The 19265-nt window shown below is 46.1% G+C and overlaps 1 protein-coding gene across 4 annotated transcripts in view; it reads left to right on the forward strand.

The window, feature by feature from the left end:
- The window catches only part of rftn1b (raftlin, lipid raft linker 1b), a 49048-nt gene that overhangs the window by 14547 nt on the left and 15236 nt on the right, over nucleotides 1–19265 (forward strand). For 2 of the 4 annotated variants that reach the window (XM_081720225.1, XM_081720227.1), the window contains exons 3-6: nucleotides 8809–8986; nucleotides 13940–14048; nucleotides 15171–15594; nucleotides 17851–18054. In XM_081720225.1, coding sequence (XP_081576351.1) covers nucleotides 8809–8986; nucleotides 13940–14048; nucleotides 15171–15594; nucleotides 17851–18054 — 915 coding nt within the window. The remainder of the gene's footprint in view (nucleotides 1–8808; nucleotides 8987–13939; nucleotides 14049–15170; nucleotides 15595–17850; nucleotides 18055–19265) is intronic. The other 2 variants (XM_027012286.3, XM_081720233.1) reach the window with 2 other exon arrangements.

Here is a 19265-nt window from a genome sequence, read left to right on the forward strand (position 1 = left end):
CTGCAAACTCTGGGGGAAATTTTAAACTAAAGATCACGGTAGTGGAACAGTGGGGCCTCATGTGAGCCCATGGGATCAGTAGTTCCCTTCTCTGGCCTCTCGCTCCTTAAAATATGCACAAAGGATTTATGGGAAAGCAAATGGCACTTTACATTTTACCCATTCTCTGTGTGTTGTGTTCCTGTAACTTCAGTAGGTATTACATTTACCTGACACTTTTATGCAAAGCGACTTATAATTATGACTGAATACAACTTGAGCAACTGAGGGTTAGGGGCCTTGCTCAGGGGCCCAACAGTAGTAACTTGGCAGCAGTGGGTCTTGAACTGGCAACCTTCTGATTACAAGTTGAGTACCTTAACCACTGAGTTAAAGTGATAAAAGTATTTACTGTGCAGTGCTATGGTGGGCTTCCAGGACTGTGAGCGAAGAATACACTGAACGCAAGAAAGACATAACAATTTTAAAGTTTGGTCTTTTAAAGACTTCTCAGCTGCTTAAAATGTAACATGTGACTGGGGTTGGCATGCATCACTCTGTGTTGAAGCAACAGCTTTGCACTCTCCTTTTACCAATTCATCACTGCTGTCTGAACTGCATATGATCAGTGACAGCATTATATTTAATACTTATGCAAAATGAATATGCAGCATTCTGAAAATGCAATGCAATTTGTGTCTTGCTTCGAAACGTCTGTAATCAAAATGCATCGAACCGAATCTCATTGTATGGACCCACTGATTGGTGGGTGCGTGTGAATACTACTTGATTGTTCAAGTAGGTGTGGCTGAACCAATCATTAAGGCCGCTTGACAATAGCGTGGGTAACAGGCCTTGGTCTCCAGGACCTCATCAATAGATGAAAGACTAATTCTGATGAGCGAGTCTGCCCATTTAGCCGAGCTTGTCTTTCAGGTGCTGTCTCCAGGCAACAGGGCTGCGGGCAGACTCCTGGGCAGAACTAGTGTCTGACATATCCTGTCAAGCAAATAGGCGGCTGAATTCCACAGAGTGGCTATTAATAGACCTTTTTACCTGCAAAACAAATCACTTGTACTACACTCCATTAGGCTCTGAGGCGTTTTGTTGCCAGAGGACTCGGTTCCAGGAAATACTGGCACTTTTAAGATCAACTCTTAGTGTGTCTCACTGTGGAAGTGTAGGAGTTTTTTTTCCATATTGCTTGCTACCTCTTACAGAGTGTTTACATGAACGCTCCCTAAAATGTATCCTAGACCTTTGTTTCTTTTATGTAGGCCTAAGATTTTAAATCAAAAGTTTTTTTGATTTAAAAAAAAATTGTTTAAAAATATAAAGTACAATTATCACTAAATGAAAAATATGAAATAAGAGTGCCAAAGCGATATCTGTGACTGTCTGTTCTCTGCTTGTTTTTGAGGCAGCTTTCCAATGTCCCCCTTGTGAAAGTCATGCTCCAAATGTGTTTGGCCATCACTACAAATACATGGAAGATTCACACAAGTATGGCTTAAAAAAACAACAGCTCTGGAAGCAAAACACAGCCTGCATGTTGACTTACATTCTGCATCTTTTAAAGGAATCATTTGACCTTAGACGCATACGTGTCAAGAAAATAAATGAAAGCTGCTAGCTCCCAAGAAGCGCAACCTGGTGGCTGCTAGCCTTCACTCACAAGCCTACTGAAGCATTAGCATTCAACGTTAGCATCTTATTTCCCACCACGTGTGCTGGGTTAAAGTTATGCCAAGAGTAGTCCGCAACAAAAGTCTCATGCTTTGCATGTGTGGAGCTGTAGGTGTTGCCGTTAGTTGTGAGAGGAGCCCCAACCCCAGGTGGGAGGAGATAATGCAAATGAAGTTAACCAAGCCCACAACACCTCACTAGAGATAGATGTAGGCCAGAGCAGGTAAAATGGAGACTAGAGGAATGTAGGGCAGTGGGGAATAGGAAGAGGACCAGAGCCCAAGCAGACAGCCCCTGGGGGGGAGAAAGTGGTGTGTTCTTAAGGGGGGGGGGGGGGGTAATAGGAGGGTACAGTTGTCAGCTGTTAGCTAAAGGCACCCAAGACCAGCATACATTTCTAATATTTGAAGATGGTTGGCAGGCAGATCTGAGCTGACCCGGATGAGAGTCACATGATCGTTTATGAACAAGCAGTTGTTGTTGTTGTTTTTGTACTGGTAGAAAAGTATTCTTATTTGCACAGTGCCAAGCAATAATACCTAGGCCTACAAAATAAATGTAACATTAATATAACTGAAACTGCTTTTAATATTGTGACGTTTAAATAGTTATTAGAAGTCACCCAAGATAGACACCTTTTCAACATTTAAAATTTACCCAAGACCCTTTTTTTAAATTTTAAAGCTTTTTTTATTATTCAAGTTAATTTGGTTATTTCAGAAGTATTCTGATTGCAGTGATACACAGAATGACACGTATAACAATGTATCTGTGTTACTATCATTCTTTCTTGGAATAACACTGATGAGGAAAACCAATGTAAACTTGCTCTTCACACAGTATCTAAAGCTACATATCAGATGTTGCCTGCATGGTTCACTAGGGCTACACATCCTAACAAAAGACCTTTGTCATTCCAACATAGCATTTTCCACATAACCACGCAGGATCAAAAATATGATGCATAAACAGAGAACTAACAGCATGCAGAAGACCCGTGTGTTTGACGAAAGCATGTGCCTATAAAATGACCAGAATTAGTGGGGGGTGGCGGGGTGGGGTTTTTTTTTTCAAAATCAGATTTTTAATTTTTTTTTAGCAGCAGCCTGTTTGTGGCTTTGATTACATCGATCATTAGTTCTGCAGTGGTGTCTGGATCTAGCACAAATTCAGCACTAGACGGCAGTGAGTCTAGTAGCAGGGATAATGTCCACCATGTGCAGTTAGACCCAACTCATTACAAATTCTCACTACAAAGCTGTTAAATGTCTCTGGAAATGTAGGATCCTGTGTGTTAAATAGTGAGACAATGAGATGCAGACATGGTCTACATAAGAGTACTGGGTTGTAATTTTTCTGAAGAAGAATACAACGAATCAGAAATGAAATTGCTTTGTCAACCAAAGGCTGCATTTTGGTGAAGTCATACAATTAAAGAAAATGTAGAAGCTTGTTTACATGGGAGCAGAGTGCTGCCCGGTACTGACAACTGGAGTGGAACAAAAACCAAGACATGGGCTACAAACAGGATAAAGTGAAAATTCCCAATGTGAGTTACTCTAACTCTCAAAGACCAGTAAAATTGCTCAGGGAACAGATTGCCTGAACCATAAAGGATTTTGAGGTAAACAAAGGCAAGAAAGATTTTCTCCAGTTGGTATATTACACTTAATGGAGGTCTTTCTTTATAAGTAATCATGAGGAAACACACATCTGTGTTATTCTCAAAATCTGAAAAGAGGCCAAGAAACAAGATGTCTGCAAATGCTTTTCACGTTCTTTGCGTTGTAAAGGCTTTGTGCCTTCATCATACAGAAAAGAGTCTATGTTGACATTGACTACCTAGCAAATGTTAAGCCTTCCACCTTAATGATATCCTTATCATTCAAAGCAGTCTGCATAAAGGACATCATATTATATGCTACTAAAACTCCTACAGCACACTAAACTACCATGTAATTAAGTCTCCATTGCCTTCTTCTGTTCATTCGTCTTCCTCTGTTGACCGTCATATACGGCACACTGGTCTTTGTTGGAGATGATTGCCAGCCATTTTCAAAATGGCTGCCAGCAGGATGACAAGCTACAGCTGTGATTGCTGTGTGATTGCTATGTTTAGGGTGGGGCCCCACTGTTAATAATTCATCATTTTAAACATCGTTGCTATAGCCCCACATGGAGAAGCTCTCCTAAAGCTCACCTAAGTTAGCCAGTGTCAGAGGGCTTTGGTCTTTTTGTCACAAATAACACCAGTCTTTCAATGAACCAACACTCGGATTGTCTGCTATTAGAGATTGATTTTGTTGTTGCTGTTGTTTGTTGTTTGGTGGAAGCAGTGATATGGTCACATGCCTGGCACAGGGTGGCAGATGCCATCCCAATTCAAGTCCTAAAATTTATATAAATATATAATATATATATTTTGTTATATTTTAGATAAAACAGAATCAAGAAAAAATATAAACTAATGTGCTGTTAGTTCCTCTGATAGGCTCAGCAAAATGATACCACAGTTCTGGCAATGTTAGTGGCTGAGAAATCTATTGTGAAAGACACTCTGACTGCTTTTATCTGGTAGCTTACTCCAGCACTCTGTCGCTCTGTGGAAACTCATTTCTTAGATCAGTCTCACAATATAGTATGACCTTGAGTGTGTCATTCGCACAGTTGTTATGCTCCAATGCAGGTGAGAAATACGTTTTGGTTTTTTTTTTCACGTAAAAGAGATATTCCCAATATAGCTTACTGCACAAGGCGTGATGCCCCACAGTTGGTTCATGGTGAGTTGAATAATTACCGTTACACTGTAGGTATTTTAACCTAATCATTTGATTATTAGGAACTGCACAGCAGATATGAATCAAATACAGTAATATCATTATATGGCCATTCATTTTACAGGTAAAAATCATTTTTGTGAGGATGGTCACTGAGGGACAGAGCAGAGAGAGGGACATATGGGGGCTCCAGACATTGAATTTAGTTTAAAAAGTAATGTTTCGAAATGTGTTTACGTGTTCATTTGTGTGTATGTGGTTGGTTTAGCATAGTTGTGTCAGTAGTTGTTACAGTCTCTGTGGTGTGTGTATTTATTAGTGTGTCAGTAGTTGTTACAATCTCTGTGGTGTGTGTATTTATTAGTGTGTCAGTAGTTTTTATAATCTCTGTGGTGTATTTATTAGTGTGCCAGTAGTTTTTATAATCTCTGTGGTAAGTGTATTTATTAGTGTGTCAGTAGTTGTTACAGTCTCTGTGGTGTATTTATTAGTGTGTCAGTAGTTTTTATAATCTCTGTGGTAAATGTATTTTCTGGTTAACTTTCCCCCTTTTCTTCATCGAATTAGTGCTTTTCTATTTACAGATATGCTGTTTTAATAAAAGAAGCTTGTACTGGAGCAAGTGCATGTGCGGCTTTGCCCTAATAAAGAATCGAGTGGCTCCAGCCCTTAGCTTGCCGTTCCCAGGCTCTTTTGTCTCACCACTGGGCTGGAAGGAGTTTACACGAGGGTTTAGCCGAGATTAGCCACGGCAGTGGGAGGAGTTGAGGCAGAGCGGGGAGAGGAGGTGAGAACGTGGCGGTGGGAGTGATAGGAGCACAGGGAGTAGTGGGAGTAGGCTACTATTCTCCATGGCCCCAGCACGCAACTCCTGCACAGGGTCATTAGCGAGGTAATTAAGGCATGTGCCTGTGCCCCAGGCTCATAAACGCACAGTGAGCAATGACTGCTAATGACAGGAATCAGCCGTACACGAAGCGCTAGCTAGAGAGCGCCTCGTCCCAGGCGAACCGCAGAACTGTCGCAAGACACCCTCCTACATTCAACTCCAGTTCATCTGGATTGTTTACAAAAACATTTGCATAGATTTGTTTATAGGCATGTACAGTTCATATACATTTCAACATACTTATACTTTTTTTCTGTTGCAAATAAATAGAATTTTACTGAATTTTACAAGTCTACGCAGTAGACTTGTGTCAACTTTGTTATTGCGAACTGTAAATGATCACTCTAGACGGTTTTACCTTCCACCCTGACGTGTTCTCGCAGCTAGTGAAGCACTTTTATGCTGCATAAATCGAGTTATTGCTGCAGTTGAAATGAAGGTTTTTAATCGCTGCACAGTGAAATGTCACGAGTGTGCACTCCGAGCCCGTTAGCATCTCTCGCAGCATGTTTTATGCACCTGCACGCTTATCCCAAACCTCTTTTAATCGCTTCGTTCCTCCTCGCAAAGGTTCCGCAGCAATCGGACGGAGCCCTGGACCTCTAGTGGCCTCTCCCAGTGCTCTATTTCCACCTACTCCTCATCTCATATCCCTCAGGCATATTACATTCGCATTTACTTATTTCTTTTTAAACGCTTTGAGTCGTGAAGGCAGGCACGGAACAGTCTTGGTGCCGCAGGTTAATAATGAGGCGATCAGGGTCAGAGGTTGCATATTCAGGGTCATCTGGATGGTTCTGGATGTGGTGAGAGACGTGTGGTTCAGAATGTGGTGAGAGACGTATGGTTCAGAATGTGGTGAGAGATGAAGAAATGTTTTTGCCTTCAGGGCCTCTGAAGCCCAGATCCCAGTGCGATCATCCAGTATGCGCTCACCTGATGTTTGAGGGTAAACAATAACATTCACATGAGAAGGAAAAGGCTTGGTTTAGTCTTTTGGGCCTTGAGTAATCTCCAGCTGTACTTCAGTGAGTAACATCTAAAAGTAAATGAAAAAATAATTACATTTATTATTAATAGTCTCCAGGGGATGGCTAGAGACTGCCTTTGTAATTTACTTCTTGGTCTTATGTCTCTGGGCAAAGGTTATACCTGTTATCATTAATATTTTGAGGCAGGCAATTATAAGGTAATAACTTTCACTAAGACAGAACATAAATTACTAAATGCAAACCAGATGCTTTCCAGATATCACAGCCGTAGACCTGTATTTGTCTTCTTTTTTTCTTCTTCTTCTTTAAATGTCAAAGGTTAGCCTGTTGATTTTCAACATACCTTTGTCCTGTTTGTTAACTGACCGGCCGACACTCTCCGGCAGTGACTACATGCAGGTAACCCATCCGTGGGCTGCGGCATGGCAGCCTCCGAAGAGAGAGAACGCGGGGTTTATGTTGCAGTGGGAGTTCTCACAGCGATTACGGCTTAAGCGAGCACCCTGTGGCTGTTTTCCCGATGGCATGTAATGAAAACCATTCCTTATTTATTCCACCCCGATGTGCGAGAGCGCAGAGAGCGTGCACCAGCGCGCAAGAGAGCACGAGACCTAATGCTTCCGAGAGAGTTAATATCTCCTGACTCCAGGAACAGCAAACACAGTACGCTGCCTCTGGGGAATCACACTGTTTGCACACCAAAGAGGCAAAATTAAAATCAAACAGACCAGGATTAATTATACTAAAACATACCCAGCCAAAGAAGGAAGGTTTTTAAGATGTTTGTATCTCCCATTCCCTCCTATTCTATTTCTGTCCCATGGACATCATGTCCTCGTAGCAAGCAGAGTATGTGACTGAGAAACCCTGAGTTATTTTTAGCTGGCCTGCAATTTGCCTGAAGGGGCCTCTTTTTTCCTGATGGATTTTACAATGGAGTTTTGGAATTATGCCCAGGCAAGATAGCACTCAGATCCTGCTGGAATCAGCTGTTTTGTTCTGTTCCACATCCCTTTCTCACTCTGTCTCTCTCTTTCTCTCTCTCTCTCTCTCTTTTTCCACTAACCTTTCTTTTTTATATACCTTACCTATCCAATCAATTTTATGCAGCTTTGCTATTGTGTGGAAGATCACAGAGAGCATCTGGATCTGAAATGAATGTTGACGTGTGCAAAAAGGGGGAAATCTCTGTGAAACACAGACCAGCCACCATTGTCCTGCTGCTTGTGGCGTTTACCAAAACACACCATGCTGATTCTGCAAGGGTAGTAAACAAGCACCGGAACGTTCTGCTTCCTGGCCCCCTTAACAGCTTGAGTCCCAGCCGTCAGCGGTGCCCTTCGGCCACGCTGCCCGCACATGATGCTCTGCCGGAGGGCAGAGCAAGTGGCCATTTGGCATCCCGTGTGTTGATCTTGGATTGGCCTCACTTCACCCAGCTGTTTGGACTTGTGTAAAATGCTGCAGTTTTGGGAAGTGTGCCCTTGGAGCATTCTGCCATCCAAAGCTTGGGTCGTCTCTCTCTCTCTCTCTCTCTCTCTCTCTCTCTCTCTCTCTCTCTCTCTCTCTCTCTCCCTCCCTCTCTCTCATTAGCACACGGCTGTCTTTAACTTTTCCTCTTGGATGGCTTCCATGCACGTTTTTTGCACGGCCTGGTGACTCTGAAGAACAGCTGACACTTTTTGTCTGCTGTTGCCTCCTGCCTCGCCCACACCGAGGGCCCCCCCCTCACCCTCGCCCCCCTGCTGCTCAGCCCGTTCAGGGTAACAGGGCAGCCTCTCATTAATGTAAAAAGTGACTGTGAGATTGGCCGTGTAAGCCCTGCAGAGAAGGCATCAAAGCTCTCGGTTAAAAGGCTCTCGGCTCATGTCGCACTAAACAAACACATTTAATTGGATTTTCATCCAGGCCCATTAAGTCATAGACAAGTCTAGAAAGCCACCTGCATGACTCTAATTACTAAAACAATCGCTGTTTTGTTTTGTTTTTTTCAAGCCCCTCACATCAACAACAACATGATTTTTACTGTCCAATGAAAAATGGTCAAACAGTGTGTCAAACTGTCTGATGTTTTCTGGATGATGAACTATATGGTCTGGTTCCAGGGGAGAAATATCAAGTCAAAAATCCTTTCTTGTTGGGGATAATCCATAAACATTGATGCTTCTCCTAATAAAAAGATACACAAACCATTAAGTAGTGTTATATTCATATACAGACATTTGTTTTTCCCAGCCTCTAGACCAGCTGAGTGCAGAGGACTATGGGAAATGTAGGAGATGTACTACTCTTTGGATTGGAATGTAGCCAGTTATACTGCCGGCTACAGCGCTGGTCCATACAAAGATTCCACCGGGGACTCCAGCGGTGTGACCATGTCATGTTCAATTGTGTGGTTGTTTCATCTATGATCCCTCTCTCTCTCTCTCTCTCTCTCTCTCTCTCTCTCTCTCTCTCTCTCTCTCCCCCTCGTGCGCTCTGACAGATGGAACATCCACTCTGTGTCTGTCCTCGGTGCGGGAGCTGCCATCTCAGCTGCAGGACCTGTACCAGCAGGGATTTGTTCTCACAGTTGTCCACCCCTTTGTCCACCCCTGCGGCCAGGAGCCTGCCAGCATCCAACAGCAGCTATACCGAGTGGTCCTCACCAAACTGCCCGACAGGTAGGCGGACCCAACTACACTGCCTGAAAGGCAGGCAGTCTCACCACACTGCCCAAAGGGTACGCAGTACTTACCAAATGTCTTGAAGGCAGGTAGTCCTCATCATAGTGCCTTAAAGGACAGACGGTCTGGTTCTCAAAGAACTGCCCATTGAGTAGATCCTTACTAAACTGAGGTGGCGGGGGTGCAAAACTTGTAGAGCAGGTTTGAATAATCAAACAGCAGAGCGAGCTCAGTCATATCTATTCCCTGCACCCTGACCCTGACCCTGCACCATGACCCTAAGCCCTGACCCTGCACCATTACCCTGAGCCCTGACCCTGACCCTTACCCTGACCCTGCACCGTGATCCTGCACCATGCAAGCCACTGCCCGGGAGCACCATGGCCCTGCTGGCACAACCCGGCGTCTGGAGCTCGACAGGCCGGTGTGAGAGGGTCAGAGGAGTCAGGCTGGAGAGGCGTAGCAGGCACTGGACTGAGTCCTGTCTTACAACCCAACCCCCAACCCAACCCCCCACGACGCCATTCGGCAACTGTCACTCAGAATACAAAGTCAGGGTCTCCACTATGCGCGTGTGTGGGTCTTGGCATACAAGCTTGTGAAGAGAGATCTGCATCTGGGTTACAGCCTCTCACTTCTGTGTGCATTGTGGGTTTATGTGTTTGTGATCTGTGAGCATAGCCAAAGCTTCCCAGTGAGGAGTGTGGAGAGGTGAAGAGGACCCAGAGCCTCAGGCTCCGCTTCAATCCTTGTATTTTACAGCTTTCCTCCAGAGCCGGACAGACTCGGGAAGACGCGGGGCCTACAGCACAGCCTGCTCTCGCTCTCCCTCACCCTCTCTCTCTCTCTCTTTCTGCTGGAGTAGCCATACCTCAGGGTCCTCAGTCTAACTCCAAACTCACTAAATCCCAGGAATCTCTTGGACTTTATGGACATACCAGGGGTTCATGCTGCGCATTCCTCATAGATGTACATCCAGCACGGACCATGGAGTCAAGCAGTTCTGGCTCGCTCCGGGTCATTCCTTTCTCTACAGCACACCAAGCCTCAGAAGGTGCTCCTGTCTGTTAGTGCTTCTTGTTGGGTCATGAATGGTATGTTAAGTGGGAATGTACGTGCTTTAGACACTGAGGGACAGTGGACGGGGCTTATCAAAATATATTTTGTCTTGTGAATGTCATGGTGGAATCAAAGGACATCACACGCCTTCATTCCTTTAACTTACCATAAAACAGCAAGCACTCATTCATCACACACACACACACACACACACACACGTGCACGCGCATGCACGCACGCACACACACATGCACACACACGCGCAGAGACACACACACATGCACGTGCGCAAACACACACACACACACACACACACACACAAAAGCACACAGCTTCAGATCACACATAATCCCCAACAATTAAACAACTCATGAGCATGAAGGAGCTGCTACAGGAGTGTGACGGGGACGACGTGTTCATAAAGAGGGCACGTGCAAAAAACACAGGGACAGAAATAACAAGAAGAGCCTCAAGTGAAGCACACCAGTGACAGGGGGCTTGTTGATGTGTTGATGTGTGTGCCTGAGAGAGAGAGAGAGAGAGAGAGACAGAGAGGGAGAGAGAGAGAGAGAGAGAGAGAGGGAGAAGGAAAAAAGAAGAAGAGAAGCGTGGGGAACTGCCACCCTTTGACGGTTCCAGCCAAGTCGCCCTGCTTTATCGCCATTCTTTGTCACCGTGGAGACAGTTGCTCGCATCAGCAGCCCTGAAGGATCAACGAGGAAAAAATAGGCAGAGGAGATATCAAACAGGGCCTGGCGGCACTCCTGTTCACCTGCCAATCACCCACATCTGAGCACAAGAGTACAGGAGGAAAGAGAGAGCAGATGAAAGGGCACCTCCACACAACTGCTAATACCTCTCAAAAACAAAACAGCCAAACAGCACGCCAAAGAGAGCAGAGCGGAGCCGAGAACAGACAGCAACAGAGCAGAAGAGAAACCGGGGAGTGGAAGAGCTTGGAGGAGATGGACACGCGAAAGGAGGCATCCGTTTTAGTGGGGTGCAGCGGTAGCCGCTAGCTGGACGGGTGGTGTTTAGTATTCTGGCCGAGTGCCTGGATACAGTCCCAGCTCCCCCGCTGAGGATTAACCTCAGCGCGAAGCCGGCATGGCTGGTCCATGGTGGAGCACAGGAAGTGACATTGGTACAATTTACACCCCACCCACAACACACCCACCCACCCAAACACACACACACACACCCAGCCAGCCTGCTCACCGTAGCACCAATACATCAGCCCTCATGTCTTATGCCCTATAGGCATAGGAACAACATGTTCACAAACCACTACAGCCACTACAGACAGGTGAATTAACGTTGCCAGGCAGCACTCAATTGAGATAGACCCTGATGGGCATTAGTCGAGACCTAATGGCGAACAGGCATGGCTGAACAAATGATTGGTGCCATTTATAATTTCAAATGTCAACTGTCAAAGCTTTCCAAGTTGAAATTACTATTCCAGGCCTATGGGGAGTGCTGAGTAATACCTTCCACATCATTGGGTAATTGTGGTGTACCTCACTCTGGGACAGGTATGGGAGTTCCCCTTACAGGTGCACGGCCTGAGCATTAGCTAGTCACGCTTGAGTAAATAAGCAGACATGAAGGAGGATGTGCTACATAATTAATGCACTGATGAAAGATGGTGAAACGCAGGTTTGATAGATCCGAAGTGATATTGTTGTCATGGCAATGCAGTCATAGATACCCTCGCAAGAAGACAAATGCGCAGGCACGCATGCACACACAACTGCGCACAGGTCGACATGGACCACATGCTCATGTGTCCACAGACATACGCAAACAAACAAACACACACACACACAGACACATGTACACACCACACACACACACACACACACACACACACACACACACACACACACACCACACACACACACACACGCACACACACACACACATACACACACAAACAGACACATGTACACACCACACACACACACACACACACACACACACACCACACACACACACACACACACACACACACACACACACACCACACACACACACACACACACACACACACACACCACACACACACACACACACACACACACACACACACACCACACACACACGCACACACACACACACACACACATACACACACACACAGACACATGTACACACACACACACACACACACACACACACACACCACATACACACACACACACACACACACACACCACATACACACACACACACACACACACACACACACACACACACCACACACACACACACACACACACACACACACACACACCACACACACACACACACACACACACACACACACACACCACATACACACACACACACGCACACACAACATGGCTATGTCTTTTATACACAGTAGCTCCCACTTCCTTGCAACAGCCCCAGAACCATGGAACCATTTGTCACCATGGAGATGAAGGGTTAGGCTAAATGTTAATATCTCATAACTGTTAGCATTGTGCTAAAGAGATTCCACTAGCCATAATAAGCAGGTAGAACTGGTAGCGTACCCTATTGAACATTAGCTAGCCACAAGGGGTAGCCTACACTGGTAGCCATCATAGGTGAGGTATTCTTTTAAGATGCGAAACCTCTGACACTTTGTGTCATGCTTGGCAAATTCTTTGAGCTGGGCTTCCCCTCAGGGAGGCATGTGGGAGTGTATGTCTTGGGACCCGCTCACACGCCAGGGTGATGGGAGCACCATTTAGGTGGCAGATGGTGGCATGACAACAGGAGGCGTGTGTGTGTGTGTGTGTGTGTGTGTGTGTGTGTGTGTGTGTGTGTGTGTGTGTGTGTGTGTGTGTGTGTGTGCATGCGTGTCACAGTAAGCACTGTGTCTGAAGTTAGTCTGGGCTGTGTAAAGGGTGTAACTTATAGCTAGTGTGTTGAATTCTTTGGCCTTTCTCTCTCTTCCGCCCTCTCACACACACTCAGGGAGGGGAGAAGAGATGTCTGTATTCCTCGTGTCAACAGGATGGAGAGAGGGTGCGGACCCCCCATACTGGTTATACCTACATTTCCTTTACAGTAGCAGGAAGACATAGCGCAGAGAACTCCAATTGAGACCGTGTACGTCATCATGGAGATGAAGGATCGCACACGGGATTCTTTTAGGTCTTCTCATTAAATAATAACCATGTTTGCTAATACAGACCAGTAAAATATGCATGGTCCATGTTTCATTAGGATGTGGTGTTTGGTGTCTTCTATAGGGTTTCATTATAGACGCACTGTTGGAGATAACAGTCCACTGGCTCAAGAACGTGCAAATCACTTCCCAAAACTCCCAAATACTTTGGGATAAGGTGTAGGGGATAGTAGCCACCTCTGTGCCCAGGGTTAAAGTTCTGTTCCAGACCTCACAAGTCCTGAAGGTAAAATAAGGTCAGATGTGGAATGTGAAATTGAGTGGAATGGAGCAGTAGGTGAAGGAAGTATTCCAATACTAGAATATGTTGGAATACTGCAATATGTTGGATTACTGAAATATGTTGAAATAGTGGAATATGTTGGAATACTGAAATATGTTGGAATAGTGGAGTATGCTAGAATACTGAAATATGTTGGAGTAGTGGAATATGTTAGAATACTGGGATATGTTGGAATATTGGAATAGTGGAATATGTTGCCGTGTGGAATGTGTGCACTTTGAACAAGTGAAGCTCCTCCTTGTCCATTTGGTGACACTAGTAAAGGAGTTTGGCCACAGAATTACACTTATATGCTTGTATTACTGATTCATTTTCTGTTTACACTTGCATGAATTAGATGGTCTTTAGGTTTAATAGCATTAGCCCTTTACTTTAATGAAAGTAGATCCGATGGTAAATAATAATATGCCTTTTTCTTTTTTCTTAGCTCTGAGAAGAGTCCGTCAGACTTTGAGCCGTACCATCTAAAGCTGGAGGAGTGTTTATCCGCTGAACATATTCCTATGGCAGAGCATATCCAAGGCTACGTGAAAAAAGTAAGAAGCTTTTTTTTGTCCCCCATTCCTGTACCCGAACCAGACTGGAGGAGCACATAGCTCGAATGACTACAAAGCAGAGATCTGAATCGGCACGCCCGTCACTCATCCTGTGCTCGGATTGCTAGCTGAGCGGAAGGCCTCCACGGTTCAGTGTCGCCGTGAGCCCTGGGTCTCCCCCGCCGGTCCGGCGGCCTTATCTCCAACACTATCCATATGGACGAACCGCCGAGACACCAGTCTTCCTTACCTGCACCAAACACGGAAATGATTCGCTGCCCTTTCCTTCAAGGAAGGAATTTTCATCACGCTCCAACGAGCAATAGAGGAACGCTGTTCTTATCTATGCAGTTTCTTTTGCCTTATTGTTGGAAACATAATGACGAGACCCAGGGCGTAAATGTTCAATATGTATTAAACAATGCAATTGGAAAGGACGGGTCCGCTTCGCGGTTTAATTCTAGGCAGAATAAACTGCTGCCTTGTGCCGGAGTGATTCTCCTTCAGTTGGCAGAAGCATCAGGCGGAGATGGCGCTGCAGAAGGCCTTGGGCCGTCTTTTATTAAAGTGGCAGAATGGAAAATGCAGTCATTAGCATTCCTTGACAGTTAACAATTCAATTTCGCTTGATGGGAATTCAAATATTGGCCTCCGAATGGTGAGTGACAGTAAAGGGGCCGTGCACAGCCGACTTCTGCATGCGGACTGCATAGCAAGGTGCGCTGAAGAGCTGCTATTGTAATCAGCTCTTGTTAATACATGGGAAGGATGAAGATGGCTGGGTAGCTAAATAATTGTTTTGGACACCATGTGATTGTGGGAGATAATGTGAGTATAATTCAAGATTCTGTAGCTTGAACGAAAATGGAAGGCTTATTCAAAACTAATTTGGGCCAGGTGTATTCTTTTTTTTATCATTTTATTATTCATATAATAATTGGAAATTCAAGTTTCGTAGGCTATTTGGACAACTTGAAATAGTTTAGAGTATAGCAACAGCATTCGTGTTGATATATTTGATCAGTTTTTACGTATTGTGGTCAATGTTGAGGAGGTACTGGTCAGCATTTGCATGGCAGTGGAAGTGGTAGCGCCATGTGGTATGTTTCTGTCCACCCCCAGCAGATCCAGGATGCGGCAGACCTGGGCATCACCTTCGCCGGCTTCGTCCAGGAGCCCGCGGGGATACGCCCTCGCACCGCAGCCCGGGCAGCCAGAGGAGAGCCGGCCCTCTCTCTCCACTCCAGCCCGAGCTCGCTGCGCAGCTCCGAGCTGACGGCCAGCCCCAGCCACCAGGGGGAGCCGGACACGTTGGGGGAGGGCGTGGCCGAGAACGGGAGCGAGGACTGGCGCAGTAGCGCGGGAAATTTGGAGGCGGAGGAAGCGTCTGGGCACGCAGGGGGAGACACGGTTTCGGACGACACGTCCGCCGCCTTGACGCTGGAGTCTTTCGAAGGACGGGACGACACACCATCACATAACAACAACAAGGCCAAGGGCGTGGAGCTGAGTGATAAAACCACCAAGCCCTCCCTCTCCAAGAACGGTGAGATTGTTTGTCTTTTTGGCGCAATTAAACTTAGTCAAGTCTTCTGCTTGTTCATAAAACAGGAAAAGTCTTTGATGTATCAAGGAAACATTATATTAATTAAATGTATTATATTAATGTACTGCATGCAGACTTCTCAACTTTGTTACACAACATTACATATAATCAGGGTCTGTTTGCTGTACACCAATCCTCCTCCACCATCAGTCTGTTCGTTCTCCCCTAAATGCACCGTCGCTGGTTGTGGATGTGCAGTGGCTTAGCGTGCAGGGCCGCATAGTCTCATCGTGTTCAAAAACCACACAGTGGCTTTTAGGTCTGCTTTTGTTCGGGCTGTTTTTTGGGAACAAACCAGATGGCAGCCCTCGTTCTTGCTGCTCGTGAGAGAATCAAGGTTTTCGTGCCTGCCGTATGCCATGTAGTGTGAACGAGGCATGCTGGGCCGCCCGCGGCGGCAGCTTGGGGTCCATCTGGACGAAGAAGCGGCAGATTTCGGGAGCAGGAGAAATCGTGGCGATATGTGCAGTGGCCCGTGTGCTAACCCGCTGCTGTCCCCCGCACTGGTGTCGTGACCCTACCAAACACCCACTACAGACAGCACAACGCAACTTCAGGCACAACAAGGCCAACTCTTTCAAATGTTCCTCCCAATCCTGTAGGTGTACGGCCTCCGAAAGATGGCACACCATGTGTGCCTGACATTCGGAGCTGTGTTGGTGCATGGGGTCGCTAAATGTGAAATAGGGCCACAAGAGGGATAAAGTCCAGGTTTGCCAAACAGTTTACTCCACACTCCAAGCTGAGAGTGTGCTGTGAGCCAAGCCGGCTTTGCTGCTGGGACCATGAAAACTATTTAGTGTTTGAGTCATTTCACAAACAGCCACTGGAAGCAAGTCCAAATTCTTCCAAATTTCTAAATCCTTGAGAAGACAAAGGGTCAAGGATTTCAGGATTGATGTAGAAATGTGTTTGTGTTAACTGAAATAGCTCAGATCGGAGCTTAGGCAAGCGGAGGACGAAACATCATGTTCTCGGGCAGCGCTTGACACTGTGGCCCTGTTTTTGCTCTGTCATAGCGTTTAGGGCAGCTGATCCGCCGAGCTGCCGGGAGATGTGAAAGCTTGTGATCTGTTCGTGTTTACAGCTGAACGGCAACACTCCGACAGGTCCCCTTGCCAGACAGCCAACATCACACAGACAGTTTGTCATCTGACTGCTTTAACACTTCACCAGCTGCAGCTTTCCCAACGCTGGTATTGCCTCTTTTGATCTACACAGGACAAGCAAAAGCCAGACGTGAATTAAGAGCAGGATTTCAGTTAGCCCGGAAAGTTCCGTGGACGGGGGCAACGCCTAAATCTTAAATCGTTGCCATGCTCGAGGGCACATGGCGATGCATGCACAGCTGGTCACAGGACGGACGCTGGGGGGCGGAGCTGCGTCTTCGCTGGCTGCCTGTCGCAGCGGTTGTCCAGTCCTGAAGAGAACTCGCAGCAAATCAGTCAATCTTCCCGACAGCCGATTGGACAGCCAGGCATGGGCGGGTACCAAACATCTCATGCTCTCTTTAGATCCCTCAGAGGGTCAGTGAGTGGTTGACCAGGCGACGGCTGCTGCAGCCAAAGTGCGTCCCTATTTATCTTTTTGGTCAAATATCCATTAGTCCATATTAATACACTTTCAACATAGATCTGAAAAGGGAGTGGTTGAGCGTGGCAGCACTCAAGTGCACAAACAGATTTATCAAACCTTATTTTAATCCATTAGATGCATTTTGTTCCTCAACGCTGCAGATGTAAAAGCTCATTTAGGGCACAGAAAAAGCGGAATAATATTAAGGAGAATCAAGTCGTCACCGGGCAGAATTGCGTTGTTCCTCTCAACCTAGGACCACTCGGGGGGGGGGGGGCACTCAACCAATGCGCTTGCTCGTATCATCTGATTGGTCTAATATTTGGAAATTTGTTAAATTAATAGTTGATCTGCATCCTGAGAACAACTGTCAGTACAGGATGCAGCTACAGAGAACATAATCAAATGGCTGTATACCACAGCAGACCAGGTCACGCAAAGATCTGTTTCAATATTCGATGGATCCTTTTGCAAAAAAAGGCCCCGCTAACATCTCAGCTCTTGTCTGTAACAGCTTGCAGCTTGAGGCCCCTGATTGTGGGGTCACCGCATTGCTCGTGCTGTTCTGACGGGATTTGAGGGAGGGGTTTTTGCTGAGAGCACTTCCCTTGTCGTCTTCAGGAGTGGAGCTCTTTGGCCTGTTTAACTACCCGGGCCGGAGGCGGGGCCCGCTGAAGTACTACACGGTAAAGGTTCCCCTCCGGGTGCGGGCGGAGGAGGCAGGGATGCCAGCTGTCGAGGCCGACTGGCTGGATCACATGACCCAGCACTTCAATGGTGGTGCCTCACTGGTCGACGGCTACTTTCACCTGGGCAACGAAAATGGTGAGTGTTTTGGGCAATAATACGAGAGAGAGAGAGAGAGAGAGAGAGAGAGAGAGAGAGAGAGAGAGAGAGAGAGAGAGAGAGAAATATAGAGAGAAAGAGGGAGAGAGAGAGATATATATATTTAAACACAGGGGATGTTTTTCCATAAAATGTGGGTCTAACTGACCAGGAAACTGGCCTTTTCTCTTTGGTTTGCTCTGCTATTAAGACATTTGTTTTGATCAGTTCCTGTGCTCTGTTTCCTCATCTCAACATTGAAAGCAAATACACAGTATAATTCATTAGTTCATTGCCTAATGAATGGCTCATTGTTTCTTGAACATACAATTAACGTCATCAAATCACCGCATCCAGCTACGCTCTTTGTCTCAATAATGAAACTTTCTGCAGTAATGCGTTTGGAGGTTTAGTACACCCTTGTGCATGTTCCACAACGCATTCTGAATGTGCGATCAAGACAAGCATCAGAAACAAAGAATGGTGTTTCACTGCATTTCCATTAAGGAGAACTCCCCCAGTGGTTGGAGTTAAGCCTCGTGCTGTCAGGGAACCTTCTGACACGGCTTTGTATAGCTGGGTAAAATGGACGACTCTTCGGAAAAAGACATTTGTCATCATTTGGAATATTACAGACCTTTTAGCTGGGAACAATATGGCATCGGGACATTAGTGACAACAGCAATGTATCAACATCAAGTGGCCCTTGTTAGATAATGCTCTCTCACAAATGGCTCGTCCATAAACCCGCGTCGCTCTGCCGAGCTACAACAGGGGTACAGACGATGGGAAGTCCCAGCGGGAGCGCCGGACCCACTCGATAGATACTGAGAAGAAACATAAATCATCCCACCACGCTTCAGCCACAAGCACTGCAGGACAGCCACACCAATTAGCTGTTTAGCCAGCTTGGAGTCAAGCACGGGAGCAGCTGGCACAGGGCAAGAGGAGGAGGCAGGTGATTGAAGAGTTGCGAAACAGTGGCTGTATCGAAACACCAGGGGTGGGGGGTTTTTGTTTTTTTTTTGTACATAAGTGTTTAATTGCAAGAGAGGGCGAAGACGTATGTGTTATCAGGCTACAGATCGCACGGCACAGTTCCAAATTTAGCTTGTCTTTTCAGTCTGGTATTTGAATTCTTAATGAGAGGAACCCTGCGTGATATGCTCTGAATGTGTCAGCTCGCAAAGCACAGCAGCCCGTCCCTCGCC

This window comes from Electrophorus electricus, chromosome 1 (assembly GCF_041902795.1).
Source record: "Electrophorus electricus isolate QZ-2024a chromosome 1, ASM4190279v1, whole genome shotgun sequence".
Taxonomy (NCBI): Eukaryota; Metazoa; Chordata; class Actinopteri; order Gymnotiformes; family Gymnotidae; genus Electrophorus; species Electrophorus electricus.